Genomic DNA, 19,744 nt, shown 5'->3' on the forward strand with positions numbered 1-19,744 from the left:
CAGTCTATCACTTAAATTACTTTTTTTCTCGTCAATAACAACTAATAACAATATGTCATTTAGAATTTATTATAAAAATATTATGAAAATATTGTGAAAATAACATTTTTCTTTTTCATGAAGAATACAAAATTATTATCTTAAATGTTGAAACCCAATAATTATGGTAAAATTAATCTCTGTAAAATAAAATTTTATTAACACTTATCTTTTAAACAAGTTGTTTTAAAATTACAAACTATTTTACAATTTTTTTTGTTACGCTAAGGCATGACAGGCTATAAATGAATATTTTTCACTTATACTTATACCCACAATTTTTTTCACCACCACATTCTCCACAACGTCACAATCGTGAACAAAAAAAAGGTGAAATGATTTGTGTTCGTACTTCTAATACAGCCACACAGGTTTATCTTCTTATTTATTTTCCTTTTCTTTTACTTTCCTCCACACAAAGCCACACACACAGCTCTCTCTCTCTCTCTCTCTCGCAGGAATCCTTTGAGCTGGAAAACGCACTTTTGGCCACTTAAAGTTGAACCAAACGGGCACGAAAGTCTGTGTCATTGTCGTAATGGCGCACGTTATTTCAATGGAGCAGTCTCTTCCGACAAAGGATGAAAGCAAAAACGATGGTGAAATAGTAAGTAAATTTTGTCTTTTCTTGTCTATTTTATGGTTCAATTTTCATTATATTGATTAAATTTTCCTTAATTTAATTAACATGTGCATTTTAATGTCATATATATTGCCAGTGTAATATAGTAAATTTTTTCATAAAAAGTGTATTATACTAATAAAACTATAAAAATCGGCTCTTAAATTGTTTCTCAATGTTTTTATTTAAAAATTTATTTTGTATTTAGGAATAATGATATATCACAACATTTTCACTATATTATCATAAATTTTAGATAGCAAGTTATTACTGGTTATATAATTTGAGTTCATCATTGACATTATTTTTTTTTTCCTTCCCTCCCTCTCTTTCTCTTTGTGTTTGGGTAGAAGCTGAAAATAGGTGTAAGTGGTTTGAAGGAGAAATAGAAGTATAAACTATTTTACTCTTCAAGCCTTGATATTTTACAGTACATTGGAAATGATTTTTCTGTTTGACTACGTTTTCTAGCCAACCCAAAAACTTCTCATGGTGTAAAATATTTTCCATATTCTTCTCACACTCTAAACAAACACAATCTAAGACTCAAATATATACATGTAAAGTGCTCGTATATGTCAATACATAAAAAACATGACCCTTACACATTTACACATATATACAAACCTTAACGGGGAGTATCATTTTTAGATAGGTTCTTGGGGAATGACATTTCATGAAATCTTAAGGGAGCTTAGTGTTATTTATCCAAAAATGAAATATAACATGTTAAGAAAAAATAAGGTAAAAATAATTACTAAAAAAATATATAGCAAAGTTACAAAAGAATGCGAAGGCAAGTGATTGTACAATAATCATTGGTGTAATCAGAGTCATTGCCAATGTCATGTTTTTGAAGAGGTGCTTAGGACCTTCACAAAGGTCTAATTGTTGTAATTTATTGCCAATACATACAATTTATATTGTTGCCCCTTGAACTTTAGCCCATAAATGATTTTAGTATTTTTAGTTTTTAACAAACTTAAAGTGATCTTTTTAAATCTATAATGCGTCTAATATAAGTAATTATTAGATGCTCTTTCATCTCACATTCATGGTGAATTCCACTGACTAGATTCATGGTGGAATCTACAATGAATGTAAGAAGGATCATGATGTCATCATGCTACAAAAACATAATTTTCCATCTAACATAAAGATGATCATTCTGTTATAGATATTTGACACATTTTGATGAAGAACAAAAAATTATCACTTTAAATTATATATGGTTTTGAAAAAAACCACTTTATATTTCAAAGACTAAAATTGATCATACTCTAAAGTTTGGCAATAAACAATGTATTTCATCTCTCTCTTTTCTTTTTCTTTTTTTTTGGGGGGGGGGGGGGTGGTTAATTGCAAAATCTACTTTAAATTATAGGGAGGGTTTTCACTTTTCACTAAAAAATTTTAGAACTTGTAATTTACAACCTAAATTGGACAAAATTATCAGATTACACCCTACTTTACAATTGACATTTTGACCCATAGCATGAAGGATGTGGGCTCTTGGGCTTCATCATTTCCCTTTATTCCCTCATGGGCTCGGACAATGTGTTGGTAGAAGTCCCTGCCCACGCAACTCACTAGGCTTTTGCCCCTATTGTTTCTTTTCTTAGCCATGTCTGTGGGCTTGTTGGTTGCCACTCCTACCATGCTAGCCTATTGGGTTTATGACCTCTTTCCTTGGACTTCTCTGGCCCATTTGGCTTTACTTTTACCTCTTAATATGCCCATGGGCCTACTGGTGGCCATTCTTGCCATGTAGGCCCACTAGGGTTGCTACCTCTTTCTTTTGGCTTCTCCGAACCATTTTCCTTTGCCTTTACCTCTTAATGTGCCCATAGGTTTGCTGGCTGCCATTCCAACCATGTGGGCCCACTGGGTTTGTTACCTTTTTCCTTAGGCTTCCCCCGCCTATTTTGCTTTACTTTAACCTTTTAATGGGCTCATGGGCCTGCTAGCTGCCTTGTCATGCTGGCTCATTGGGCTTATTACCTCTTTTCTTGAGTTTTTTTTCGATCCATTTGTTTTATTTTTACCTCTTAATGAGCCCGTGGACTTGCTAGCTACCATTCTTGCCACACTGGCCCATTAGGTTTATTACCTCTTTTCTTGGGTTTCCTTGGCCTATTTATTTTACTTTTACCTCTTCTACTCCCTTTTTCTTTCACCTTTCCTTATTGTTGAGCTTCTTCTACGGTTAGGCCTTTTTGTCAAAAAATGGGCATCAATAGGTATAAATTTAAGTAATGTTACACAACTAAATAACCTTATACTGATTTTATATTTTGAAAATCTTATTATTAGATTACATGTTTTATATGTTTTTAACATTTATGTCAAATTTTATGCTAAGAGCATCCACATTGGTGGAGCCATAAATTTAGTTATTTGGTACCACAAAAAACTATTTTATCTATTTTACTTTCTCACTTTACAAAGCATCCAATATTAGTGATTTTATTTTAGTTTTCAACATAATAAAATAATATAAACAACACTATAAAATAATATATCAACTATAATAAACAAGCATCACAACCACTACCACCACAATTGCCATTGCCACTGCCATTGCCACCACAACCGCCACCACCACTCAGGTGTCCTACTAGGACGATAATTACAATTTTTAATTGAATGGTTGTGGAGATGGTCATGTCTTTTTTTCTTTTTCTTTTTTCAATATTAAACTTAATTAGTTTTACAATTTAAGTCAAATTAATATTTTAACTTAACTTAAAGATAAAAAAGTCATAAAAAAAATTATTTTTTTTGCTAAAAAAAAATGCAATCACATTGATTAAAAGATAGAAAATATTAAATAAAATAACAATAGATTTGAACCAAACATCAACATTTTATTATATAAGATTTAAAAAAAAAAAAAAAACATTTATTTCCCCAAGACCCTCCTTTCCGAAGTTAAATCTACACCACATATTCTTTAATAAATCTATAAATGGACTTCTTCCCCTCTTTTTCTTCTTCTTCAGCTCATTTTCCTTTCATTTGTTTCCTCACTGCAATTTCCAAGTTCGCAGTTTGCATCATTTTTTTCATTTCTTTCGGTTTACACATGCAACAATAAAGACAGGTGAGTCCATTTCTCAACAATTTCTTTCGTTCTCTCTCAGCTCACTCCCTCTTTTCTACATCCAGTCTCTCTCTCCTTTGTCCCACTTAGACTCCTCTCTCTGCCCTCTCTGGCATCGGGTTTTTGGTGGCGGTTCCTATCTTGAGTTTCGGTGGCCATGGGTTTTCGGTGACGGTGCCAATCTTGAGTTTTGGTTGGTTTTGGGTTTTGAGTTGCGGTCGATCTTGAGTTTTGGTGGCGATGCTAATCTTGATTTTCTGTTGGTTTTGGGTGTCAGTCTCTCTCTCTCTCTCTCTCTCTCATTCGTCTCTGGCCGTGGGATTTTGGTTTTGGTGTCTGGTTTTGAGTTTCGGCGGAAGGGGTGGGGAGATCGGCGAGGGAGATTGGCGCTGGGGTGGATCGGAGCTTGGTTGGCGATTGGGCAGCGAGTCGGCGAGGTGGGTCTATCCGTCTATGGCAGCTGGGCAGCAGATCAGCTTGGTGGAGAAGAGAGATAATGAGGAAGAGATGCCGAGTGAGTCTGAGGAGAGAGACGGCAACGGGAAGAATGGGAAGGAAGAGAAAAAATAAGAAAAAAATTATTTAAATATTACTATATATATATATATATACTAGTATTATATGCATGGTTTAATTAAAAATTATATGTAATTTAAATAAAATATAACAACAATTAAGTTTTTGTATTTACCTAAAAATTGATAGAGGTATATAGAAAAAATCAATAAGAATAATTATAATTTTGCTATCTATGAGGTGTTTAAAAAAAATAAAAAATAGAATTAAAGGTTGATATTAGTAGTTGAATATGTGTATTATGAATTTTTTTTTTTAATTAATGTTGTAATGAACCATTAGTGTGAAACCAAAAAAAAATTATATATATTTATAAAAATTTAACAAAATTTCTACAATTTGGTGAAATCTCGTGACACAATCACGACTTCTAAACTCAACTTTTATTATATAGTATATGATATGTAATGTCCGTGCGTTGCACAGTTTTATGTTAAAACTTGTAGAATATATATAATTATTATAACCAAATAATTAATTAGTATAACGAAAGGAATAAGTTGCATTTGTATAACAACCATCAAATATAAAATGTAGCACCTTAATACAAAATTATCTTCTAACATACCAATTGTGCTATAACATCATTTGTAGTTACATGTATCAAACTATTCGCATATGAATTTTATATCTAATGAATCTACAATATAAGTGATTTGCAGTATTGTTAACAATAATATTAATAATTAAAATCTTTAGACAAAGTAACATAAAATTGACCACTTTTTAAAGATAGAACTATTCGAGGAATAAAACCTTTGTTCTAATAAAATAAAAAAAAATAAAAAAATTGCATAGCTCTACATCTAGATTGCAAACCTTTCTTAGGATGCTTGAAATCCTTTTTGACAAACCTAAAAAGAAAAAAGAAATCAAGAAGAAAATTAAACAGAGTTAAAAAAACAAAGTATCATATAGATTGCAAAATTGTATGTAAATTTAACAGTCTATGATTGGAATTTACTATGACAACTTACATATATATTGGACAACAAAATAATTAAATTCGATCAAACCATTAACATATGAAGTAGATCAAACATAAGGAAATTACCCACTCAAAAAAAGAAAAAAAAAATATGGAAATTAACATAAACAAAAGGCAACAAATACATAAAACGTATTTAATTGATTATAATAAAAAAATTAGAGTAAAAAATACATACCTACATGATTGTGGGTAGAAAAACTACACCAACTAACGGTGTATATATATACATACTCCACCTAGAAAAGGAGTCCAAGTAAAAATCAAATACTCTATACTCCTTGAAGTTACCTAATCAAGAAGTTTAGGTTAATTACATAATAGTTTTTTTTTTTTTAAATACTTTATCCCAAAAAAATAGTTAACATTATTAGAGTGATTGTTATTAGTTTTTTATTTTTATTTTTTTGTTTATGTTAAAGTTAATACAAAAAAACAAAAAACTTACGAGAAGCAGTATTTTTTTTTTTTTTTTATAAGAGATACACTTACTTTATGATAACAATGAATTAGAGATCATAATGAATTAGAGTCCTAATTTTTTGAATTTGAGATATGAATGAATTAAAGTCCTGATTAATCTAATATTAATCTACAGTTTTTTATTTCATTTTTTTTTTAGAGATACACATACTTTATAATAACAATGAATTAGAGATTAAAAAAAAAAATTCTAATATTAATTTACCTACAATCTTACATGAAGCAGTTAAAAAAAAAAAAAAAATCAAAGATGTAAGGAACAAAACACAAAAGGGAGCTTCTTTACCACTCCAATGGTAATCACATTCAAACAAAGAAAAAGCAAGAAAATCTTCCCAGCCTTCATCTTCATACTCTCATGCAAACTCCTCAACAATATATAATAACAAAGGAATTTTAGAATAACCGATCATCAGTCAATAAACAAAGAGTCACACACCCATGTAAATTCAAGAAATACCCAGATCAAATTTATCGCATAAAACCTCACACACACAATCAAACTCACATAATTATTAGAAATAAACCAATTTGGGGAATACCCATTTACAAAATCAGCATATAAAAACATGGGTTATTTTCACATTGTTAGAATACTCACTTCACTTGCACAAAAAATTTCACAAAAGAATCATTCTATCCAAACAAAAAACCCAACAAAAGACAAACGAAACTATATAGAGAGAGAGAGAGAAACTCATAGATAGAAACTAGCTTTTGGGTTCAGCTTCGATTGGAATAGGAACACGTGAGTCTATCTTAGTAATGTCAGTTAAATAGATATACTCTGAGGACTGAGAAGTAGTAGTAGATTAGTATCAAGATTATTCAGCTAAAAAAAATTGTAAAAAATTAATAATAATATCTGTATATATTTTTATTAATTTAATATTAATCTATACATACAATCTTACATGAAGCAGACATGAAGTAGTTTTTTATATTTTTATTTTTTATTTAAAGAGATAAACTACTTGATGATAAAAATGAATTAGAGTCCTGATAGTATATTATTCCTTTTTAGTTTTTTAAAAATCTAAAAATTTAATAAAATTTCTACAATTTGGTGAAGCGTAACCACAGCGTCTAAGCCCAACTTTTATTATATATAATACTAGTCACGAACCCGTGCGATACATGAAAAGGTTCTTAGAAATACTAAAATTTTCCAATTAAGAAGTGGTCAATTCAGTAAAGTTCTTAGAAATACTAAAATTTTCCAATTAAGGAGTGGTCAATCCAGTGAGAAAATGAATGTCACTATTAATGTTTTTGGAGGGTTGAGAGAAATTTAGTTAAGATAAATGGACCTTTTCGCTGCAGATTTTAAGGAATAAGTCACACAAATGGTTAATTACAACACTAATATTCAAAGGAATACACATAATTCATTAGAATGTAAAGGATTTGAGTTGGTGAGCCAAGGTGTGTGTGTGTGTATAGTGATCTTGTCTCATATTTCTTAGTCTACCGACAAAATTCTGAAAAATAATATGATGTTTAAACATTGGTTATTGCTTGCACAACAAAAAGGGTAAAATTTCAAATCAAAATATTACATATCACATCTAAAAGAAACAATAACAAAAAGTAAAAATATACGACATGCACTAATAACAAAATTTTATAATATTTGAAGAATTTTGCAAATCAACTCAACAAAAGCTTATTAAATTGGTCAGGGGCAGCTTCACTAACTTTATTTTATCAATATAAATAACCATCTTCATAAGACTTTTGCTTAAATTATCATACTAAATATGAGAAAACAGTTGCAAGCATATTGTTGTTGACTCTGCATTGCATCCCAAAGAGTTTCTCTTGAATTGCTTCGTTCTTCTCTCTGGCTTTACAACTAAAGCGCCCCCATCATAATGTTCCTGCCTTGTAAAACTTTGCAGACAAAGGCAGAATTACTCCACCTTTGTTTTTCTCTCAATAATTAAGAGAGATGGCTAACTTACACATTTCTAGAATTTTCATTTTCTACTTTTGCAGCCCCCAAAGAAAGTTGTCTTGATTTTATCAAAAGCTTGCCTACCATTAGTATTAAAATTCTTAGTATATACACCATTAGCATAGATACAAATTAATTCAAGAGTAGCCTTGTTTTAAAAAGGCCATAAAGCTCAAATATCACCAGCAACCAAATAAATGAAATCATTGCTCAATACTAACAGTAAAATCCTCATTAATCTAGTGCAACATAGAACAAATGTAGATTTTATAAAAATATCCTATAGTACATATACAATATATCTTACTCCCATATTCATGTGCTAAATGGTTTTGCTTTAATATATAACATAATAAGGATTTGTGTCAATACTAATATGCTACAAACCTAATGTAGATTTTGCTCTCATATATTTTGTGCCTTAGTGAAAAAATTCACAAAAGTCCCATCCAATAGTTTAGGCTATTGTTTCCATGTTTTGAAAAACAGAACCTAATATTTATTGAAAAATGAATGAAATAAAAAATAATTAAAAATCACAAAATGAAGAACCAAAAATCAAGAACATAGAGGGAGATTGTTGGAAGCAGAATTAACGAACTTAGCATGAATGGTGAAGAGTCAATTGGTAAGATTTTAGACTCAATTAGAAAGGAAGCAACTCTAAAAGTTGAAGCTCGCCAAGCTCTCTTGCATTGTTTTTGTACCTCCTGAGGTACGGATACCAAGGGTTTTAATGGATGAGCAGCTAATAGACCAAACAAATCGACCCGTATTTCAACCATCAATAACACACCCAAAATGACAAAAATCTAAATAGATTAAAATGGAAGATGGCAAAAGTACTTAACAATTTATTTATAACTGCTAAAAATGTTATAGGATTTCCAAAATATCTATTCATTTCTTTATTGTTACTATTATTATTCCAGAAAGTATGGTTCAAACATGGATGGAACTCTTTCCCACAAGAATTCGATATATTTTGAAGAAAAATAGTCTTTTACCTTCCACAGCCTTAGGGTGTTATCTTTAGAAGCAGCAGCCACAATGATACCTTCAATACCTGTATATAGAGAACAACTTTAACATTGATAGTGTAAAGAAGTAGAGTCACTGAAACATTTACCATTTGAAAGAAATAGATATTGGCGAACAAAGAATAGATGAAAAAAAATATCTTCAGAAACTAAGTAGGATTAAAAAATGAAAATTATTACTAAATTGCTTCAGACATACAAAGTTCTTAAACAATTCAAGTAATATAGGTCCCAAGTTCAAGTGAAACAGTTATTTTTGGCATTTTTAGGAAGTAACAATGGGGAAAGAAATACCCTTTCTTTATCTCAGATTTAGGCTTCTTATAAACTTCCTTTTCCTTTTTTCTAACAAAGACAGCACCACCTTAACAAAAAATAGTTCCCATGAATCAAAATTCCTAAACAAATCTAAATATCCCCATAAGCAGAGCACTCAACAATAGGAGTGTAGGACTGCTATATTAATAGGAAATATTTTCCTCAAAGTGATCGAAAGTTTATCTGAAAAAATTCAGTGAACCCTTCACATTGAAGTTAAGATTCAAAATAACTTTCAGCAAGGATGGAAAGTTTTCTATTAGATTTTTTTTCCTTGTACTTCCTAAGTGATGGAAAGTTTGGTTTAGGCATTTTTACAAATGCTCTGGGGAGCAAATAACATAGTCACCAACCAAAATCTTCAACTTGTAGTACAACTTTAAAAAAAATACAAATGTATAAATAGTTACTAAGTATTTAACATCTAACCACTGTAATTTATCACACACACACACAATGAAGTATACAAAAAATTTCCAATACCAAGAGCAATATAAACAAAGAGAAAGTAAGAAAAACACAAAAAGGACACTCACAATGTGGTTCATGTGGCGTGAGAGATGCAAAGGAAGTCTTGCTGTATCACCTGCTAGGGACAATGACCAATATTGAAAGCCAAATTAGGAGTATGCAAACTTATGCAGGTTTTGTGGCCTGCAATTGACAGATCCTTCACCAGTAACTTTGTTTTGGCTGACCAAACCACCACAAATTTCCACATCTTCTCTTCCTGCCCTTATAGATGAAAAGTAGCTATTCATAATTATGAAATTGTATCACAAGAACAACATCATCTCCAATGATAAGTAAATGGAGTTATTCAATTTTCTCTCTAGAAAGACTTTAGGTTTGAATTCCTATAATCCATTTATTGTAAACCCTAAAAAAAGGAAAGAACGGTTTAGGCATCTAAGATTGGTTCAAACATTGCGTGAATGCATGCCTAACATGAACAAAGGTCTTCTTCAATAACTAATAAAATAAAAGTAATAAATCCTCCCTAGAAAACGATTTAAGAAGATAATGCTAAAAACATTAGATCAACAAATTTGGTCAACCAACAGAGTTAGCAACTTTGACTAAACTTGAACAAATCAAACCTAAAAAATAAGAGAGACATATTGATACAACACTGAGGCCAATATTCATTCATAATTCATTTACTAACCCAAAAAAAAAAAAAAAATTAAGATTAATAGAGACAGATTCAGGGGTTAACCCACCATGACATCAACAAAGTCAAAATCGCCTTTGAAAAGGCTTGCATGGCAGAATCTTTTTAACTTTCCCATCATTTTCTTGTGTTTCACTCCCATATAGTCTAAGCCAAGTTTCAATAATTCCTATTTAATTTTTTTTAAAAAATATTTAATACCAATAACCTAGAGGTCAAAGGTTAGTTCATGTTTTGTGTTTTTTAGGGAAAAGATGGAGGCTGAAAGAGAGTTGAAGAAGAAGCAAATATCTTCGATTTTGCACGGGTTCAACTTTAATCAAAACCAATTATCCAAGTACCTAAATTAAAGAAAATCAAACCAAATCCAAATACCTAAATCTAAGATAACAAAAATTAAATCATATACAACACCAATTTTCTTGTTTAAAAATACCTGCACTAGTAGTTGCTTTGGCGATATATGACGGTGGTGGGAGGCTAGCATTGTTTGCCACTGAAGGAGTGAGAGAGTTCCCACGAGCTATGGTTTAGGGATTTTGAGAATTGAGAGAGGCAGAGAGAATGGCAAAGAAGAAAGGGTATTTGGTCTCTCTGGAGTGGGTATAAAACCTAAAAGAAAAAGAAAAATAAAATAGTGGTAAAACGTAGAGCATCAGTTTGGGTTTTAAAAAAGTTTTATTATGTTTTTTTTTTTTTTTTTAATATTGTGCTGACGTGGAAAATTGTGGGAGCTTCAAAAGCTTCGGTTATATATATATATATATATATATATAGATGATGATATGATATATATATATATATATATATATATTTTACATTTGAGCGCTAAGAAACTCTTTTTTTTTTTTTTGGATTGTTGTTGTTGTTGTTGTTGTGGGCTTTGGCTCCACCATTGCAGTCTTAGTTTTGTTTTGGGTAGTGCTAAAACTAGCCATATGACTTGATAGCACTGTTTGAATCATAAAGTCATTTTTTATGCATAATTTTAAACTATAAAAGTTTGAAATTTTGATAACAAAGTTATTTATTTTTAAACATTTTGAAATTTTGTATGCATAAAGGATAACAGAAAAAAAAAATGTAATCTTCAGTAAATTTTGTAAAATTCATATCTAATAAAAAATTATATTAAATGATGTAACATTATTTAAAGTTACACTAGTGTAAGTTAAACTGATTCCAGTAATAAATTTTCTTTTACATCACTTTACACACACTCTTTTGTACAATATCCACTGTTATACTCGAAATCTGGACGTGATCATGTGATTGGGGTGAATTTATGCAAATAACCTCCTCCTTTTTATTTATTTTTATTTTTATGAATGTAGGACTGTACTTCTCCCGGATCTGATTGGGTTCTCAACCGTTGTAACATATTAATGAAATTAAGATCCTCTCTGGACAATATGGGCTACCCCATAAAAAAAGAGGAAAGAAATCCAGCGGAAGTCACTTGTCCAAAAGTCCCATTAAGGCTTCGAAAAGCCAAGGGAAGCGAGGACTACTTTGATCCCACGGTTATTTCTTTTGGTCCTTATCATCATGGCAAAAGAGAACTCCAGGAAATAGACACAATCAAAGATGAGGTCATGCTCAAGTTTATTATTGAATCTGGCAAATCGTTTCCGGAACTTTACAATATGGTACGTAACATGAATCTACTCACTAGAGCTTGTTACGTTGATTGTTCAAAGGAAAAGTATTGTGATGATACGCTTGCAATGATTATGTTCCGAGATGGCTGTTTCATTTCATATTTATTGGACAAAATTGTGCGTGAGCAGCGTGAGGAGCTATTTTTGCTATTTGTTAATCATGGAAACTTCTTGGGATTTGAATCTGCATTTAGGGACGTGGTTTTGTTGGAGAACCAAATTCCATGGGCAGTTTTGGAACTTTTGATGAGGCTTGGATACAGTAATAATAATAAAGTAGTACGAAAAAGGATCAAGCAATGCATTTATCTTTATCTTTGGGATATATCTCCAAAGGAAGTTCTAGAAGACGAGGATGAGGGGCCACAGGCTGAGGGGCGTCAGGCTGAGGGGCCTCCTCATCATCTCCTTGAATGTATACAAAGAGACCTCACCAAAGTTGTTGATCGAAAGAAAGAATGTACTCACTGTTTCAATTTTATTCCATTATACAGATTTTGTTTATGGAATCCATTTCCAAAAGCCTCAAAAAAGGAGCAAAATCCTGCAGATGATGATAAAAAGGAGCAAAAACCTGCAGATGATTATCCATCATATCGTTCCCTTAGTGAACTTAAAGCTAAGGGGATCCATTTCAAGGCTACAAATTCTAGTCCTCATTCATTAAAAGAAATAAAATCGTTTTCTTTTAATGATGTTGAATTCATACCTGGCTTTTTCTATGCACAGCTTAAGCTTCCCCCTTTGATCCTTAATGATGGTACAACAATATTGTGGAACAACTTGGTAGCCTTTGAATTGAGTCATCCGATTGAGGTAAACGTTGTTATTACATCTTACATCAATTTCCTAAATGCACTCATTGCCAGTCCTGACGATGTCAAAGAGCTGCGCTCAAAGCATATACTTCTCAATGATGTAGGCAGTGACGAGGAGATGTTTAAATTTTTCAAAGAGATATCTACATGCTCAATTCAAGATAGATCAATTTACAGAAAAGTTAGACAAGATATTGAAAAGCACTGTAGGAGCAAGATAAGGACCTGGGTGGCTGAAATAATTTACAAATATTTTAGAAACCCATGGTCTGCTCTTGGTTTATTTGCTGCTATTGCTGTCGTTGTTCTAAGTATTGTGCAGACTTACTTCACTATCTATCCTGTAAAAGATTATTGCATGGAATCCATTTGCAGCTACCTCAAAAGACAGCAGATAAAAAATGATTAGCATATACTGCTGCCTCAAAATGGAAAGATGATATCTACCTATGCCTCCAATTACCTGTAATATTAATAAAAGTTGATTTTTTTTTTTTTAGTTGTTGGGCTTCTAAAGACGCTTTGAATTTTAAGCACTACTTCAGTTTAAATTGTCATTGGACCTATTGTTTCTCAATTAATTGGGCACATTTACATTGTGTTGTAATTTGTAAAAGTGTAGTGGTGTTATTAAGTTCCATTTATTGCACCTCTAGTTACATCATTCTTGTTTAGTGTTTTTTCTTTGAATAAAATTTGGTTACAAAACAAACCAAGAAAAAAAAGAAAAAAAAAAAAAAAAAAAAAAAAACCTAAAGCAAATACACCTTGTCAGTGTTCAAGTTAAGTATTGAAACCATGCAAGTCTGACCAAGAAACAAGTGAAACAAATGTTGTTCATTAAAGCTCGACAGTAATCTCGACAGAAAGACTTCTATCGAGATTTAATGTTGAAGCTCGACACAAGCTGTATCTGTCGAGAATTACGAAATCATACTTTTCAAATCTGATTACACGCATATCTTTAAGTATTTGTGTAGGTTTTTTTTTTTTTTTTTACAACCCTAGACATATAAAAAGATTATTTTAAGAGTCATCACAATGGGGATGCAAAGGAATATACATGCATATTGTGACCGGAGGAAAAAATTGCTCTAATTCATCATTCTTTCTATAGAAACTACTGCGTCTTTACCCCAAGAGTTTTGTGACCAAAGAGCTTCCTGATCTTCATTATTGATGAATTGAAGAACTTTGTAACCAACATCTTCTTCAAGTTGGTGAATTAGTCATGTACTAGGATCTGTGCATCATTGGTTAGTCACGTACTAAGAGTCCTGTATTGAATGGAGAGATTGCCGCTACAATACAAGTCCAATTGGGTATTGAGGTAAGGATTCAACTGTAGGTTAGTATTTTGGGATAGTCCAAAGGGTTTGGTAAGATTTCTTATACTTGTAACCGCTTGTGATTGATAATAATGGATTCTTGGGAGTGATGGCCTTAAATTCACTCGGTGGGGTTTTGCCTCGGTGGTTTTCCCCATTCATAAACAAATCACCCGTGTCAAATTTATTTTCCATTGCATTTAGTTATTTGGTAATTTGTTTATGCTACCACGCCATTGCATGTAATTTGACTAATTAATTAACTTGGGTAATTGATTAATTTGCAAAGAGTCAATTCATTTTAACCCAACAAATGTTATCAGAGCAGACACACTCTGATTAAGTTTTAATTTTTGTTGTGTGATCCATTGACCTCTGTTTGTCATGGATAAATGATAGTTTCTTATTATACCTCCTTTATTTGATGACACTAACTATGCATACTGGAAAGTACGTATGAGAGCTTTCTTACAGTCTTTAAATGAGAAAGTGTGGCAAGCTGTGGAGATTGGCTGGACTAAGCCAAAGGAAGCGCCAGCTAATTGGGATGATGCAAAGATCAAAGTGGCAAACTTCAAAAGCAAAGCATTGAATTCCATTTTCAGTGTAGTCATGAATGAGGAGTTTAAGAAAATACCCTCGACTGAAACTGCAAAGGAAGCATGGACCATTCTCCAGATGACCTATGAAAGGACTAAGGTTCTCAAGGATTCAAAGCTCCAAAAGCTCACTACTAGCTTTGAGGAGATAAAGACGGAGGAGGATGAGTCATTTAATGAGTTTTGTGACAAGCTGAATGGCATAGTCAACTCAGCCTTTAATCTTGGGGAAACTATTCTCGAACCCAAGGTTATGAGAAAGGTGCTCAGGTCTCTCCTTGAGAGATTCCATGCCAAGATCACTGCTATTGAAGAATCAAAGGACATTGACTCCATTCCTTTGATGGAGCTGATTGGCAACTTGTAAACCTATGAATTGGGTTTGACTAGATTGGGGAAAGGAACCAAAAGTAAGAGTATGGCACTGAAGGCCAAGGGAAATGAGACTAATGAGTCTTCAAATGATGAAGATTCCAAGATGAAGTCCTATATCACTAGGCAGTTCAAGAAGTTCATGAAGAGTGCCAATGAAAAGTTTCAACTAGGACTGTAAGCAATCCAGTTCTTCTCATTTCAAAAGTCAAGACAGAGGGAAGAAGGATGTTAAGGATGGCAGTCAGTATACTATTCCCTTCGAACCAAGTGCTTCAAATGTCAAGGTTTTGGACACATGAAACAAGAATATCCAACATATCTCAAGTCAATTGGGAAAAGCAAGACTTTTGCTGCTGCCTTGATTGATACCGAGCTTGAGATTAAGTCAGATGACAGTGATGACAAGGGAATTTTGAGTGCTTTCACTGCCTCAGTGGATCCTACTAAGGGGATCGTAGAAGCAATAGATGAAGAAGAGGACTTGGTAGAATCCAAATTTTAGTGAATGGACGATCAAGATGACATTCATATAGCCTATGCTAAATTGTACAAGGTTTTTGAGAAGTATGAGAAATTATACAGGCTGGCCACCAAGAAGTTGAGTGATGTGGAACTAGGTCGAGAGGAGCTTTCTACCAAGGTTGATGAAGCAAATAAAGTCATTGGAGCACTGCGATTTGAGAACAATTTCTTGGCTGAAAGGACCAAGAAGCTTGAAGCAGAGCTGTTTCAAGTCAGAGCTCAATTGGAGAGAACTTCCAGTGCAAAGCTTGATAAGATGCTAGGTTTTCAGAAAGTTGCTTCTGACAAAACCAATTTGGGATATGATTTCTCTTCTCCTAATATTGCCTCCTCTAGTACAACTATGTTTGTCTCACATGCTGATAATGTTAATTCTGAGAACAATGAATCTAAAATTGAAATAGCTAGTGAGAACTTAGACAAGGGAACATCTATTCTAAGAGCACCCCCCAAGGTTGAAAAGAAAGAGACTAAAAACCCTAGGACTAAGAAGGCAAACAACAAAAAGTCTCAAAAAAAGAAGCCGCATTTCTGTCATCACTATAGAGCTTTAGGGCATACTCGTCCAAATTGCTATAAATGGTTAGCCACTCAACAAAGCAATAGTATGGTCTCATCTGGAAACCAGAATCAGTTTCCATCATCTCTTGCTCCTTTGGGAGATTTTCTCAAGGCTCTCATGTTCCTTTCAAACTTGAACGATTTCAATTCTTCCCTCCCTCCTCAAGATCAAAGGTTCGCGCAAAGGAAAGGTTCTTCCAAGGTGTGGAAGGAAAAAGACTCAAAGTGATTTAGTCACTTTTTCTCTCTCTCCCTTTATGTTATGCATTACTTGTTTGTTTTGCTTTCTAACTTTTGAGTCAGTCTAGTTTTATGCTTTGTGTGTTTCTTTTTGTTTGGTTGTTTTTAGTTTTGCTTCTTCTTTTTTTTCATAAAAATAAAAAATAAAAATTGAAAAATCAGAAAAATACAAAAATAATGTGTGTTTGTGTATATTGATACTTGTGTACCTTGGATGGCCATTGAAATAAAGTCTACTAAACTTTGTATCTCTTGTAACTTCGATGAGCATTTTAATGCACAACTAAGCAAATGAGATTTGTGACTCGTGTTGGTGATAAGTACGATTAAGTAATCTTTTATACTTAATACTCATATCACTCTTTTTGACGGGAATGACTAAAAAAGCCTAAGAGAAAGACATAAATAACCATCTCACCACTAAAGCCCGCCAATCATGTATAACATCTGTATGCTCTGACATAGCAAAATTGTGATGTTTTGGCTTACATAATTGGGTATTTTCTTCTCTCTCTTATATGCCCATGCATGATATGTTCAAAAAGAAAAATATGCAAAGAACATGAAAAGCAAAAAGATCAAAATGCTTTTAAAAATGGTTGCAAGCGTGTTTCTAGGAGATGTGGGAGTTATAGAATGTACCTCAAAGGTGATAGTCCCCATCAAACAGTTATGATTGTGTGTGAGGGTATTAAATTTTCTCATATCTCAAATCATCATAATATGAGAAACTTATGCACTCTTGCCTTGTTTCACATACAACACGCAAAATTCTTTACTACTTTTGATACATGTGCAGGTATAATGTCATTTGGCCATCACAAGGAATACATATGTTAATATGTATTCACTAAATTGTCTTAACTTGTTTTTGAAATATAAAATTGGTTAGACTTGTTTAGTGTGTGTGTGTGTGTGTTTTTGGATCTATGCTTTGCATATGTGTTGAGAGATGTTTTGAGAGCTTAACATGTTGATTAGATCTTTGTTTGAGTAGCTTGCTTGTTGCATTCATCTCTATGTGTTTTTCCTCACTTGAAAAACTCATTTTCTTCAAGCTTCACAACTTCTCGACAGCTTCTCGATAGATTCATTTCTATCGAACCCTTCTTTCTCTTCTCTCAATAAATCTTGATAAATTCTCGATCCATCGAGATTTCTGGGTTTCTCCTCAATAGATTTTCAATAGCTTCTTCAATCCATCGAGACAAATTTTTGATCATTCTATCTGATCGATAGTTTCTCGATCCATCGAAGTGAGTTTTGCCGTCGACAGATCCTTGACAGCACCTCGACAAATTCGTTTTTGTCAAGATTTAGTAGGGGTGTGTCAGTTTGGTTTCGGTCGGTTTTCTAAGTGTTGGCCAACCAAAACCAAAATTTTTGGTCTGTGAAATTCTCAACCGAAACCGACCAAAGTAATTGAAAAACCATCGGTTTCGGTTGGATTTCGGTTTTGCCTTCCCACGTTTTCTCACCACCCAAACACCAAGCACCAACCAAAGTAGCAAAAAAAAAAAAAAAAAGAGAACGGTGAAGCAGTGTACCGGCAAAGAAAGAAAACAAACCCAGAAAATAATGGTGAAGCAGTGTACATGTGGGTTTTTTCGATTTCCTTATCATTTATTTTCTAAGAAAGCAAACAAAGAAAAAAAATTAACAAACCCAAAAAAAAATTAACAAACCAAGAAACCCAGAAAAAATTAACAAACCCAGAAAATCCCTTTGCTTTCCCACGTTTTCTCACCACCCGAACACCAAGCACCAAGCAAACAAAAAAAAAAAAAGGGCGAAGCAGCGTATTGGCGAAGAAAGCAAACAAACCCAGAATATAATGGCGAAGTAGCGTATTGGTGGGTTTTTTCGGTTTCCTTATCATTTATTTTCTAAGAAAGCAAATAAAGAAAAAAAATTAACAAACCCATAAAATATTAACAAACCCAAAAAAAAAAATTAACAAACCCAAAAAATATTAACAAACCCATAAAAAATTAACAAACCCAGAAAATCCCTTTGCTTTCCCACATTTTCTCACCACCCAAACACCAAGCACCATGCAAAAAAAAAAAAAAAAAGAACGGTGAAGTAGCATACCGGCGAAGAAGTGTACTGAAGCAGTGTGATAGAGGGAGAGAAACAGTAGCGTGATGAAGAGAGAGAGAAACGGAGGCATGACACTATGATAACAAGAGAGAGATGGGGAGGAAGAGAATGACTGGAGAGGAAAAGGGAAGAAGAGAACGGTTGCTGTTGAAGACTGAAGTGAAAGACAAATGATGAAAATAGGATTAGGGTTATAAAGCAAACCTCTAAACGACGTAGTTTTGGTAATAAGGAGAGGAAAAATAAAAAGGCTATTTCTAAGGATCGAACCTAGGCTGACTAGAGACAAGCGCGTGTCCTTACCACTAGGATACTAAGAACTTTGTTGAAATAATTTGTACAAATTATTATTTAATATATTTCAGTTTGGTTCAGTGTATTAGAATTTGCTACCGAAAACCGAACCGAAATTTTCGGTTTTTTATATAATAAAACCGAAACCGAACTGAACCGAAATTTTTGCATCGGCTTGGTCTATTTGAAGTGGTTTTTTCGGTGCATCGGTTTTTTGCACATGCTTAAGATTTAGTGCTCGACAGATCTCGATAGATACTTTGATCCATCGAGCTGCATTTTGTATTTAAAGAATGGGCGCGATTCAATTTTCACTTTTCTCATTCTCTCTCAATAGAATTCTCTTCTCTCTCACCCCAAACCTCTATCTTTCATCAAATCTCTCTACCCACTCCTATTTTGCCCTAGATCAAGTCTCAATCCTCTAGTAAGTGTTCTTATTCCTTTTTTTTTTTCATGCATTCATGCATTTTAGACCTAGGTTTTGGGGTTTTTGAAAATTTTTGGATTTTTGAGATTTTTGTGAAATTTTTGGGTTGGGTTGTGTTGTTTTGGTAATGTATGCTCATGCATTGCATTCTCATTGCATTATAACAATGTTTCATGCATTTTAGATGTGTGATTGATTATTATTGTTTAAGTGCCGGTAGGTTTGGATTGGGTTTTTACCTATGATGCTTTTAAATTGTGCACGTCACATGTTCATACATTTTTCATGCATACGTTATATCTTTTCTTTCCTTTTCTGGTTTGTGATGTGTTATGCTCTTTCTTTCTTTCTCTCTCTCTCTCTCTCTCTCTCTCTCTCTCTCTCTCTCTCTCTCTCGGATAAACCGCACCATGGCACCCAAAGCGCGCAAATCCACTTTGGCTCGGAACCCTCTTCGTGGTTCCGGGTCATCCTCTTCTAATCCTCCTATTCCCTCTCACATTCGGTTCTGTG

The 19,744-nt window shown here is 33.0% G+C and overlaps 1 protein-coding gene across 2 annotated transcripts; it reads left to right on the forward strand.

The window, feature by feature from the left end:
- Window positions 1–327: 327 nt before the first annotated feature.
- Window positions 328–13,364, forward strand: LOC115987747 (UPF0481 protein At3g47200-like). Of its 2 annotated transcripts, XM_031111341.1 has the most exons (3): window positions 328–410; window positions 498–646; window positions 11,635–13,364. In XM_031111341.1, exons 2-3 carry the CDS (start codon window positions 578–580, stop codon window positions 13,186–13,188), a joined length of 1,623 nt encoding a protein of 540 aa, XP_030967201.1. In that variant the 5' UTR covers window positions 328–410; window positions 498–577; the 3' UTR covers window positions 13,189–13,364. The 2 variants fall into 2 exon arrangements, with proteins under 2 accessions (XP_030967201.1, XP_030967200.1); XM_031111340.1 differs by lacking the exon at window positions 328–410 and having other exon boundaries at window positions 460–646.
- Window positions 13,365–19,744: the final 6,380 nt, after the last annotated feature.

This window comes from Quercus lobata, chromosome 4, assembly GCF_001633185.2.
Source record: "Quercus lobata isolate SW786 chromosome 4, ValleyOak3.0 Primary Assembly, whole genome shotgun sequence".
Classification (NCBI taxonomy): Eukaryota; Viridiplantae; Streptophyta; class Magnoliopsida; order Fagales; family Fagaceae; genus Quercus; species Quercus lobata.

Excerpts from the sequence above, each read along its gene's own strand:
- LOC115987747 (XM_031111341.1), top strand. The coding sequence starts at position 578 with ATGGCGCACGTTATTTCAATGGAGCAGTCTCTTCCGACAAAGGATGAA. Across the intron at positions 647-11,634 it reads GCAAAAACGATGGTGAAATA|GACTGTACTTCTCCCGGATC; the intron begins GTAAGTAAATTT and ends TTATGAATGTAG.